General features: G+C 39.4%; 2 protein-coding genes across 2 annotated transcripts in view; both read left to right on the top strand.

Annotated features, from left to right (window-relative positions):
* The first annotated feature begins 4,085 nt into the window (after positions 1-4,085).
* Positions 4,086-6,837, top strand: LOC116215952 (putative disease resistance protein RGA4). The gene has a single exon (XM_031551791.1). It carries the CDS (start codon positions 4,194-4,196, stop codon positions 6,801-6,803), a length of 2,610 nt encoding a protein of 869 aa, XP_031407651.1. The 5' UTR covers positions 4,086-4,193; the 3' UTR covers positions 6,804-6,837.
* The window catches only part of LOC116215954 (putative disease resistance protein RGA3), an 8,102-nt gene continuing 2,144 nt past the window's right edge, over positions 6,801-12,758 (top strand). The window contains exons 1-12 of the mRNA XM_031551796.1: positions 6,801-7,854; positions 8,516-8,601; positions 8,933-9,023; positions 9,154-9,340; positions 9,633-10,852; positions 10,974-11,054; positions 11,126-11,209; positions 11,415-11,501; positions 11,613-11,666; positions 11,913-12,002; positions 12,157-12,309; positions 12,471-12,611. Of these exons, the coding sequence (XP_031407656.1) occupies positions 6,866-7,810 (945 nt within the window). The 5' untranslated portion in view covers positions 6,801-6,865 and the 3' untranslated portion in view covers positions 7,811-7,854; positions 8,516-8,601; positions 8,933-9,023; ... (7 more) ...; positions 12,157-12,309; positions 12,471-12,611. The remainder of the gene's footprint in view (positions 7,855-8,515; positions 8,602-8,932; positions 9,024-9,153; positions 9,341-9,632; positions 10,853-10,973; positions 11,055-11,125; positions 11,210-11,414; positions 11,502-11,612; positions 11,667-11,912; positions 12,003-12,156; positions 12,310-12,470; positions 12,612-12,758) is intronic.

Raw genomic sequence — 12,758 nt, 5'->3', positions numbered from 1 at the left:
GGATTGTGACACTCGATCTCAAGACTTTGGCTTGTCAATCCTCTAAGTCGGGCATTGTAGTTTACCTTTAACTCGGCTGGAGCGTTGGATTAGTCGAGGTGACTTCTCCCTTTTCTTTTCCTCCATTTCCCCCCATTCAAACAAATAGTAACCGACTCACACGTCATGCTGTATCCAAGAAAGGAAAAGGACCAGACTTCATGATTTCTCTTTCTTTAAACCTAAAGTTAACTAATAACCCTTACAAAACTCAAGGGACTGATGGGTCAACAGTCGCACATGCCCATTTAATCTGGTATGAGGATCAAACTGTTCACATAAGGGGACATTCTCCTGTCCGGTTCAGAAACACTACATTGAACTAGCAGAAATTCTTGTTCATGCAAAGAGTAATGTACTCGAGTTTTTAATTTATAGATGGAAAGAAAATTATGACGGGAAAAACAAAAAATGAGGGCATACAAAGGCTTTTTCTCTCCCAATCTCCTCATTTATATAAATATCAGCAATACAACTTTACATACAATGCTCGAGAATTTACAACAGAAGATGCCCATCTTAATGTGGGAAATAAAGTGGTAAAATTACATCGTGTAGGCTGGAAACGACTAGAATAGTAACAATTCACCGGAACGTCAGGGAGCTTCTTGCAGGAAGTTATGGTATTCTAGCTGTGTCATCTCTCCGCCGGAGGAAGGGTCGTACTGGCACTGATAGAAGCTGCATCACATTTTGTTTGCAAAGCACATCAACAACAACTCGATAAACATCGTAGTGCGTATAGAACCAGAACCACACGTTAGACAGTGAATAATAAAAGCACGATAGTTTGGTCTGTTCAGTACAAGAGAATTAGGAGATATTTCTCAAGTTACCCAATTAGGAGCCTCAACCGAAGCCCTGCCGGAAGATCTCGCGGAAGGGGTCGCGATTGTAGATCCAAAACCCGCGGTCCGTCCCCACGGCGAAGCATCCATAGTCCTGATTGAACGACAGGTGGAGGAGCTCTGGCGCCGGCTCTGGGACCGCCGGTGGCGAAGAAGGGTGCACGTAGATCGGTCTATTAGCTGATGAGTCAGCGTCGGGGTTAGGGTTCGGATTAGGCTCAGACATCCGGTCTTCTGAGTGAGGCATCAAGGAGAGAGAGTCCAGAGTGTCGGAGAGGTCGGATCCATTGACGAAGTCGGAATCGGGGCCGACGCAGAGAGCTTCTTGCAGGAAGTTATGGTGTTCTTGTTCCTATACAGTTGGGCTGTGGCTCGGACGGGACCAGGGCGCTTTGGTCATTGCGGAGAAGATGGCGGGATACGTTTGCCATTTTGGCGGGAAATTAATTAAAAAAAAAGGATATGTTAAGATTCATTGATTGAAGGCTAAAGTTTTGCGTACAAACTGCGGTGGGACTCCAGACGCCGGCAAGTCACAGGCGGAGGATACTTCCTTAGAGGACTCATTGAATACCATCTTCGTCGACGTGCCAACATGATTGAGCCAGGCCCGCTCCAATCTTTATTTTGGTCTACCTCGTCACACGATGAAGAATTGGCAATCGTGACCGACTCTTTACAGGGTCATCGTTCCACTGAGTTTACTAGAAAGATTGATGATTTGAGGATCACGGTGCCCTTTGTTTGGTTTTATAACTTATTTTTAACTCTACTCTACTTAATTACATTTATCTTCAATTCAACAACACAATTATTACTTATCCCATTTTTTTAAAATTTTTTAACCATTCAATTCAATTTTTAATAGTAAATTCTCTTAACTATTCATTACTTTTTCACACTTTTTTTCATAGTTCAACAATATAATTATTATAACCTAATTAATTTATATATATTCAAAATTAAAATTGAGTTGAGTTTTAAAACCAAACGGGCGGGAAACCTCTCAAAACTACGTCATTTCCAAAAGGCTCTCTCTCGTAGCCATTGCATCATTTTAATTATGTAAATATTATGTAGTGCAACTATAACAAAATATTTAGTGAAATTTCGTTTAATACAATGAATATGAATATATGGTATGGAATCTATACATTACCCTTATGTTATAAAAATTTTTCATCCTATTATATATACTAGATCAGTACTCGTGGGCTGCGTAGGCGCTCCAATCAATTAAATATCATCAAGATTCAATATACTTTTAAAAATATTCTTTCATTGGATATCGAATTAATTATGTTGTAATATGCGATCATAATTTTTTGGGTTGCTATATAAATAATAAAATGTAATTCTACATTTGGATCTCTAATGTACCTTAAGCTTATATTTTGTAAATATTTTTTTAAGGAAATTACTATTGTAATTATTCTAAACATTCCTAAAATGCATACTTATTTTATTTAAATTTAAATGTTAAAATAAATTATTTTAAATTTTTTCAAATATGATATAATTAAAAGGAAATGAGAATGGCTATCCAAGAAAGAAAAGTGCAGTATTGTTACTCATATTGATTGGACATAGCTATTTCACTACCATATGGCTCTTTACATTAGCATTTAATATTGGGCGGTTCTTGAATCTGCAGTTATTGACTGTGTAGAATCCTCCTTTACGAAGTAATGATTGAAATAAATCGATATGAGGCTTTCTTACCCTTGCAGGTATTAATAAACCCTAATTTCAATAGAAGTAATAATTTAATAAATAATCAATTTTTGTATTAAAAGAAAATATGTTTATACGTTCAAGATAACTACATAAAAAGATAAATTAATTTAAAAGATCAATTATGTCACAAGCGAGCATGAATTTAGTCCTTCTCAGGCACACACTCTATCAGATTTAATGGGAAGGACATGTCATAGTTACTATTGCTCACACTGTGCACTGTTCTTCTTTAAAAAATCCATGTGTTATGTTCTTCTTTAGTATAAGCAATGATGTGGCAATTAGAGAGAACTCGATTTAGGCCTTCAATACTGGGTGGCATGAGAAACGGACTTCTTTTTTTTTGATAAACAAGGATGATCGGATAATATTAAGAGGAATACAGAACATTGAGATCAGGATAACCCTCAAACTTACAGAAGGAAGGAAAATTGGACTTGTTGCCATATTGGCTTAAGTCGTGCGCTTGAGAGTTATCCGATCGAGGAGTCCAAGTACATTTCCAGTTTCAGAAAAGAGCTAGAAGACTAATGATATCAGAAACAATGCTTTTAATAGCCCAAGGGGAGTGGTGCGGGTAGATGATAGCATCGACAAGCAGTAGGGCATCAGACCTAATCCAGAAACGGACTTTGTTATTATATAGATAGATAGTAGCAAAATATATAGGATGATTTTAGCCTACAAATGAGGAACTTGATACAACAATAAGCAAATTAACCTCTTCAGCAAAAAATAAAATAACAAAAAATAAAAACCTCAATCTACCCTTAGTCTGATTCGAATCCTATATATTACTGATAATTAATTAGAATTTACTAATATTCTCTTTTTTGGTTGAAAAACAAAACGTGATTAAGCATGGAAAAGCGATCCAGTTTATTATAGATTATGTATTCGATGAGCATGTGATATATGTCCCCTCTAATCCGCTGCCTAATTGGACGGAATAGTCAAAAAGTCAAGAAGGGCTGGCATAGGCTTAGACACTAATTGTAGTTTATATATTTGATGATCACGTGATTTCTGTCAACCACATGCGTTCTTTTAATCATCTTCATCATATAATGTAATATAATAAAGGATTAAATTCAGAGTTTACTAACTGCTCATTACCATTGCTGAGAGCAATCCGTTGGCAGCAACTATGGTTTTTTTTTTTTTAATCATCTTCATCATATAAGACTAATGCATTTTAAAATCGATTACGTAGAAACGCGTGATCCAATTATAGTTTATATATTCTACATGATTTCTGTCGACCACTTCCAATTTTTTATCATCTTCATCATCATATAATATAATAGTTATCATATAAATGTGTGTTTCGTACCAATTAATACGCGTGATTACATGGAAGCGATTAGCTAGTTGTCCCCTCTAATCACGTGCTGTCGACCACTTGCATCTTCTTTTTTTTTTTTAATCATCTTCATCATCATATGATATAATACAATATGATAGTTACTATTCTGATGCACATTAGCATCACTGAGAGATCTATCTGGTTGAAGTTCTCCCTGTCCAATCTCAATTCTTCCATTGATTATCAATCCGTTGCCTGCAACTATGGCCGACGTGGTTCTCGGGGGCGTTGTGGAGTCCGTCACCGGACACCTTGTTTCCCTCGTCTCCCAGGAGATCAGACTAGCGTGCGGCGTCAGAGCTGAGCTCGTGAAACTGCAGACCACCGTCTCTATCATCGGTGGAATGCTTCGTGAGGCTGACAAGAGACGAGTTGAGGCTGAGGATGTGAAGGAATGGCTGAAGAAGCTGAAAGAGTTGTTCTGCGATGCGGATGATCTGCTGGATGACTTCTCTACTGAAGTTTTGCGACGTCGGAGAGTGACGGGAGGAGTTAACCGGATCCTCAATGAGGTGCGTATCTTTTTCTCCTCTTCCAACCAGCTCCTTTATCCGAGTGAGATGGCTCATCGAGTCAAGGAGATTAGGGAGAGGATCGATGCAATTTGGAATGATAGAAGCGCCTGTTTTCGGCTTGAGGGAAATAGTAATCTTATGGGGAGTTTGGTGGAGAGCCGAGCTAGGCCGGAAACTATTCCGTTCAAGTCTGACCCGTATGTGATTGGACGACACAAGGACAAGGAGAAAGTTATTGAGTTCTTACTCAATCCTAATTTTGAGGAGAATGTTTCCGTCCTCCCAATCGTGGGTGTGGGAGGTCTAGGGAAAACGACATTGGCACGACTTGTGTTCAACGATGACAAGGTGAAGGAATATTTCGAGATGAGGCTAATTTGGGTCTGTGTGTCAACCGACTTCCATGTGGAGGATATTGTGAGGAAGATAGTACGAGAATGCACCCCCACTAACAACGAAGAAATTGCAAATCACTGCATGAATGAGTTGCAGAAAAGGCTGGGAAAATGGGTCGATGGAAAGAAGTTCTTGCTTGTTTTAGATGATGTGTGGAATGACAATCGGTCTAAATGGTTGGAACTTCGAGAATTTCTAATGAGCGGTGCCAAAGGAAGTAAGATATTGGTGACCACTCGCTATATTCGAGTGGTGGAAACTATGACTCGAAAATTTCATAAATTGAGTGGCTTATCTAACAATGAGTCGCTCTCTCTGTTAATGCAAATGGCAATGAAGGAGGAGCACGAGTGGAAAAGTCAAAATCTAGAAAAGATTGCGGGAGAAATTGTGAAGAAGTGTGCGGGAGTTCCCCTTGCAATTAAGACGATTGGGCGATTGTTAGTGTTCTCTGGAAGTACCGAAGAAGATTGGTTGAATTTCAAGGATGATGATCTATCTTCTATAGATCAAGAAGAAAGTGACATTATGCCAACGCTTAAGTTGAGTTACGATTTTTTGCCATCGCATTTGAAACCGTGCTTTGCTTATTGCAGCTTATTTCCGCAAGATTATTTGCTAGAACCACGTGAGCTTGTCTATCTCTGGATGGCACAAGGATTTATTAATAAACCTCTAGGCAGTAAGAAAACCCTCGAAGAAGTAGGTTACGATTATTTCAGGGAGCTGCTTTCCAGATCCCTTTTCCAAGACATAAAAGAAGATGTGTACGGCGACATTATGTGGTGCAGAATGCATGATCTGATGCATGACCTCGCACGGCTAGTAGCAGGAAAGAATTGCATCACCATTGATAGCTCACATGAAGAGAGGTTCCAAGAAGGAGCTCGCCATGTAACTACCAATGATCCGAATGTGTTGAATGGATTTGCAACAGACAGAAGAATAAGGTCCATGTTTCTTATAGTTGAAAAGAGGATTCATATTGCTCGTTTGGATGTTTCATGTTTTAGAAGCCTACGGGCACTACGTATTCGTCGTGCCGGTATAAAGGTGATTTCACGTTCCATTGGTAAACTCAAGCATTTGAGGAGCCTTGATCTATTGGGTAATAATGAGTTAAGGTGTCTTCCGAATTCCATAAGCAGGTTGTGCAATTTGGAGAGCCTTATTCTCACAGTATGTCGGGATCTAGAAGGATTACCAAGTGGGATAACGAAGTTGGTCAATTTGAGGCAGCTCAGTGTGGAGGGATGTGATAAGTTGACACATATGCCAAGGGGGATTGGGAAATTGACTAGTCTGCAAAGGTTAGATGTATTTGTAGTAGGGGAGGAATCGAACCAAAATGCTGCAGGGCTAAACGAGCTGAGCAGACTTACCGGATTGAGGAAAGAACTGACTATTGAAGGATTAGAAAGAGTGGGGAGTAGTAGTATTTCGAGCGAGGTGGATGCTTCCTTCTCGATGGAGAAGTTAGCTGATCTTCAATGTTTGGAACTATGTTGGTCCACCCAAGACAGGGATACGAGCAATGACGAAGAAGTTTTGGAAAAACTTCGACCCCATTCAGATGTGAAGGGATTGAGGTGTTATGGATACGGTGGTGTCAGACTTCCATCGTGGGTCTCTCAACTGCATAGAATAGTCGAGATTGAGATTAAACAATGTCAGGGATGCAGGCAGCTACCACCTATAGATCAGCTCCCTTCCCTCAAAAGAATCTGCTTGTATGATTTGAGGAATTTGGAGCATATAGAATTATCGGAGAGTGGGACGATGCCACAGTCTAATTTCTTTCCATCCTTGGAAGTAATAACGCTATGGAATTTGCCTAAATTCAAGGGAATAGAATTGAAGAGGAGGATGGCGATTCTTCTTCTTCTTCTTCTTCTTTGTTAATACTCCCCTGCTTCTCCGACAAGGTCAAGGTTAACATTGATTATTGCCCAAGATTCTCTTACATGCAGCATGGTCAACAGCTATTTCTTCACCAACACGATCCAGTATTTCTTCCCCTTGGCCCTCAACGATCGATGGCAGTGCTGGTGCCGACTGATCCATATCCATCTCCATCTCCATCGACCATATCCGATTCTCTATCTCTCACCGCACTGACATCCCTCTCCATCAGCGAAATTGAGGATGCAGAGCACTTGCCCGGGGAGTTGTTTCAGTCCCTCCCGTCTCTCCAGTCTCTTATAATCAGTAATTGCCCTCGCCTTAAAGCACTCCCTCTGGGGGCAATCCTCCGATACGTATCCACCCTTGAGACGCTGAAAATTTCTGATTGCCCAGAGCTTGATTTATCCACCGAGAATGATGACGACAACGACGATGGTGGTAATGCTGAAGGCATGACCGATCTTTTGCAGCTACAGGGCCATCATAAACTTCGCCATCTAAGTATCTGGGGAGTTCATAAGGCGGAGTGTTTGCCTGGGTGGTTCCAGTACTTCTCCAACCTCCAAATTTTAACCATTGGAGATTGCAAGGGCGTGAAGTCTCTTCTGCCTGGAAGACTGATTCTTCCGCTTCTCACCACCCTCGAGTCGTTGGTGCTATACAGGTGTCCAGAACTTGACTTATCAATAGGGGAGTCAGAAGACATGCCGATGGTGGCTTATTCTCAGTTCACTAAACTCCGCAATTTGGTATTCAGCGGGATACAAAAAATGGAGACTCCCCCGTGGTGGATTCAGCACCTCACTAACCTTGAAAGTTTACGCATCTGGTCCAGCGAGAATCTGAAGCCTTTGCCTGAGTGGTTTCCCAATCTCACCTCACTCAAACATCTTATGATTTGTTCCTGCGGGGAGGAGCTGGCAAGAAGGTGCCAAGGGAAAAACGGAGGAGGAGAGGACTGGCCTAAGATTTCTCACATCCCGCATGTAGAAGTAGAAAGATGACTGAAGTGTGATGGATCCTCCCCCACTCACTGCCTCCAATAAAGGTCGTATACATATCTCAACTCATTCTCATCTGTATTTCTTGCTTGCTTAATGCGTTTGGATTTAGAGTTGAGTTGAGTTGAGTTTTGGTTTTAATTGGTTTGTAATGATTGTATTATTAAATTATGAGAAAAAGTGTGAAAAAGTAATAAATAATTGAGAGAAAGTAATGATTAAGTAATGATTGTGTTGTTGAATTGTGAAAAAGTAATGAATAGTTAAGAGAATTTAATATTAAAAAGTGAATTGAATAGTTAAAAAAATTTTAAAAATGAAAAAAAGTAATGATTGTGATGTTGAATTGAAGATAAGTGGAGTTGAGTTGAATTGAGTTAAAAAATTTTTAAAAAACAAACACACAGCATTTGTATAATATGATGAGTCAAAAAGAAGTGGACCATCCCTCCCTCATTCTCCATCCTTTACGTGTGTTGCCTCTTGCACTTGAGAATAGTCATATACATTTTTCACAATAACTAAAAATAAAAGAAAAAAGTGAACGGATCGATAAGACTCATTAGCGTCATGGCCTTCTCTTTTACCATTTCGGTCCGATTGCATTTGCAGGAGTCATCGGTGTTAGATCGATTGAATGTGGTGTTGCTTTTCCATTCTCCTAATGAAGAGTTTTCTGTGCTAAATCTAATTTGAACATTGTTGCAGCTCGTGGTTGTTCGCGCTGACTTGAATGGGCACCTCAAGTCTCTATGAGACTATTCCCTTCTCTAGCAAAGGGAGATGCCTTCCAGGTGGGAGATGCTTAATTCATTTGGTTTTTCATCAAATTCTTTCTTTTATTTGTTGTCTGCAGGAGACCTTTTTGTCCCAATATAGAAATTTCATAGTTTACTTGTTTCTTGTACGTAGCTTCTGAAAGTGGATGCTCTTTACTCGATTCAGCCTTCAAATGTTTTTAGTATAAGCTGATTGATACTTTAATCACTCCCCTTGCCTGTCAACTGCTGTAGCTGATCACTCCCCTTTCAGCTAGTGGATTGTTGTAACATGAAGTCCAAAATTCTAGTTGTGCTGTTATTGCACTTCATATGACTGATATTTATTTTGGATGTGCCATTTCAGATGCTTCCCTTGATGGACGGGATGGTATATTTCTGGATTATTCTGTTGATTGGCCTCCAGGATTGTTATTTACTCAAGAAGTGCTCTCCAAGTAAGATTCTCGTCACGCATCATTCCATTTGACACGAGTTGGATTTACGGTGGATAGAAAAACTAGAGACTTTCCTGCGGTGGATTCAACACCTCAGTAACCTCGAAAGTTTAACAATCAAATCCTGCAGGAACCTGAATGCTTTGCCCAAGTGGTTGGAGCTCACTCAAAAAGCTTATAATTGGCTACTGCGAGGAGGAGCTGAGAAGAAGAAAAGAATACCGGAGGAGAGGACTGGCCTAAGATTTCTCACACCCCGCATGTGTTCATTTGGTGAAGTGGATTGATCCTCCCTCACTCACTGCCTCCAGTCAAAGGTCATATACATATATCTCATTCTCATCTATATTAATTGTTGCTTGCTTGTTTGCTTAAACATTTGTATGTCATGGTGACTGAAGCGGACCCATACATTTCTTACAATAATTAAGACTAATAAAGAAAAACACAAACGAGAGGATCCATAAGACTCAATACTAGTTTCCATTCCGTTCATTGCTCTGTTGCTGAATTAAGTTTGCTTTATATATATATATATGTATGTATGTATGTATGTATGTATGTATGTACATTTGTTTTGCTAAAAATCTGGCAAACGTCAATCTGCAGATGATATGAAGGGCCTATATCCATCATAGTTTCTCATTGCAGGCTGTCATTTATATAGACTTCCTTTGGGAGCTTGGCAACAAATTTACTCAACTTGCTCCCATGGTTCTCGATTGATCCCCTCCTGGCAGCTCAAACTATCAACAATAGGCTTCAGGAATACGAAAAGGATTGGTATTTAAAGCTGTCACGCTCAGAGGCCGCTTGCACGATTCGATGCTCCTCAGATCAGCTCCACTGAATAAATGGTCTAACAGCTGATTTTTTTAAGACTCTTGTGAATCTAGTTTAAGAAGATATATCAAGAAAAGGCCAAAATCTATTTTGGCTTGATTTATGTTCTCCTGAAATTAAGGTTCAATTAAGTTTTGCCTTCTCCGGAAATAAAAATCTCTACTTATTCTGTTGTTTCTTATTTGTAATCCTAATCCTCTTGATTAATCATTTTCTCAAATATAATGAAGGCTCCTCTGGCATGGGCATCAAGTCATGTACCACCAACTTGCATTGTGGATGGTTTATGGGATTTCACAAGACCGGCATGGAGAGTTCTTCATTAGATGGTGGGAATATTGTAACTTAATTACAAAGATAGCATCAATACCAATAGTTTAACTTTTGGTTCATTAGGCTTTGGATTTAAATGTTCGAATATTTCTCCATAGCGACATGCTAATTGCAATTTGGTGAAGGGAATAGAGCTGTTATAGGATTATCTATGGCTTCTTTGAGGTCTAAGGCTTGAAGTAATGACCCAAGACTTCTTCGAGGTCTTCTTTACTATAGCCTACTATACGATCATCTGCTTCCCTCTTTTAATCATCCAATTCTTCCAAAGCATGAGATTGCTTTTGTATTTTTATTTTTTTTTAATTGATGCTCAGGTGCAATATAGGGACTTCCTATTGCATGGCAGGTTGTTTACATCTTCTCATGCTATTTTGTGGGATATGCTGCCTCAGTAAATACATATATGCGTGTCGCAGAATCAGTTTTATTTGCTGGTAAAGCTGTCAGGGTTCCCAACCCCTTCCTTTCGGTTTCAAGATTCTATATCTCATATGCAAATGCCAAAGGCTCTCAAAAAGTTCAAGGGTTCACACGCCAGTTTCTTTTCCAGAAGGAGCCATTAGTAGACTTAAAGCTGAGCAGACTCCGAAGATGATTTACTTCCACAGTCTGAGGCTGATAAGATTGAAGCAATGCTTCGGGACTGAAAGGTTTTATTTGCAATACCTGATGTCAAAAAGATAATTCTTTGTGTCCGATGCAAGGATGATTTTCTCTTGAATTTAGTATATGGCCGTCTCTTTTACCAATTCAGTCCGATTACATTTGCAGGAGTCCTTGGAGTTTCATAAGAGATCGTTTGAATGTGCTGTTGACTCTATACGAGCTATAGAAGCCAGTCATCTTTGGCAGGTGATGAAAGTGTAATCTTTTCCATTCTCCTAATCAAGAGTTTACTGTGCTAAATTTGAACAATTTTGCAGCTTCTGGTTGGTCGTGCTGACTTGAATGGGCAGCTTAAGGCTCCAAAAGACTGTTTCCTTCTAGCAAAGGGAGATTTCTTCCAGGTGAGACATGGTTATATTATTTGGTTTTTCATTGAATTCTTTCTTTTATTTGTTGTCGGCAGGACACAACTTCGTCCCAATATAGAAATTTCATATTTCACCTGGTTCTTGTAGTTTCTGAAAGTGGATGCTCTCTGCTTGATTCAGTATTAGAATGTTTTCAATACCAACTGATTAATACTTTAATCATGCTCTGCAATGCCAGTGCTTTCTTGAGGAAAGTCGGCAACTGATGCGCTTGGCACCTCGTCGGTCAACTCCTGAAGCTGAACTTATGGTCCCCTTTCAGCTGGTGGGTTGTTGTAACATGAATTCCAAAATTATAGAGATGTTGTTATTGCACTTCGTATGTCGATTTTATTTCAGAGCATAATAAACCAAATTGCATCTATGTCCACTGCAGGCAGCAATAAAGACCATAAATGAGGAAGACAAATATTCAAGAAGTGCTCTCCAAGTGAGATTCTCGTCACCATTTGGAACTTACTAACATCCAAGTTCTGCAGAAATACTTGATATTATTGACCTTCTTTGATGTAACACTGAGAACATTCCACTGAGGATTTGCCAAGCATGAAAGTGATAATACAAACTCAATGCCTCAGCAGCATAGGCAGCCCTTTGAACCTATGTGGCTTGTTAGGGAGCACATGGCACTCCAGATCAGAAATCTTCAGTTTGATTGTCAAAACTCTTTCTGTAGGTTGAGGTCAATAGAATCCCAATGGAATGTTCTGCAAGGACGCATTCACGACTCTTATGACTTCACGGAACTCGTACGGATCCATCAAGAGTAAGCAAGATTGCTTCTTCTGTCCTTCACTGAGCATTGTATGGGAAATCTATTGGTTGCTTAAAGCTTTTATCAAAAGATATAGATCATTAACACAAATAGGACTGATTGGGTTATATTGAATGTTAAACCTGTAGAATTTCATCATTTGCAGGTACTTGTCGACTTTAATTTCAAAGTCATTCTTAGATAATGGTTCTGTGTTGAGGATACTGACAGCATAATGAAACTACGCCCCCAGTTCAACTGGAACATTGAGAACCAAGAAAGCTTCACAAATTCATCTGAACTGGAGCACATTACAGAGGTAAGAAGAGCGCTATTTTTCTGCATGAAAAGATTTAGATCATTAATAAGAATAAAGACTGATTGGTTTATGTTACCGGATATGCTAGTATGTACAATAGTTAAATCATCCAACTTTGATGTTAAACCTTTAGAATTTCATCATCTGCAGTTTCTTGTCAGCTTTAATTTCAGTTCTTCAAAGATATTGGCTCTGTGTCGAGGATATTGGACAACATAATGAAACTATGCCTCCGATTCTGCTAGAACATTGAGAACCAAGAAAGCTTCACGCATTCATCTGAACTGGAGCACATTGCAGTGGTAAGACGCTCTACCTTTCATATAAATTCAATCTGCCTTTGTATGAGAGCAAGTATCACCACACTGGCTAAGGATTTTGGGTTCAATTTGCACTTGTTTTTGCACGATTCTTGCATCAGTAGACACTCATGACTTAATTGATATAAA

This window comes from Punica granatum, chromosome 8, assembly GCF_007655135.1.
Source record: "Punica granatum isolate Tunisia-2019 chromosome 8, ASM765513v2, whole genome shotgun sequence".
Lineage (NCBI taxonomy): Eukaryota > Viridiplantae > Streptophyta > Magnoliopsida > Myrtales > Lythraceae > Punica > Punica granatum.
Note: the sequence above shows the minus strand (reverse complement) of the source record. Positions and strands in the feature narration are given on the sequence as shown.

Bases quoted from the DNA above. Each gene is read 5' to 3' on its own strand.
- LOC116215952 (XM_031551791.1), top strand. From the start codon at position 4,194: ATGGCCGACGTGGTTCTCGGGGGCGTTGTGGAGTCCGTCACCGGACAC.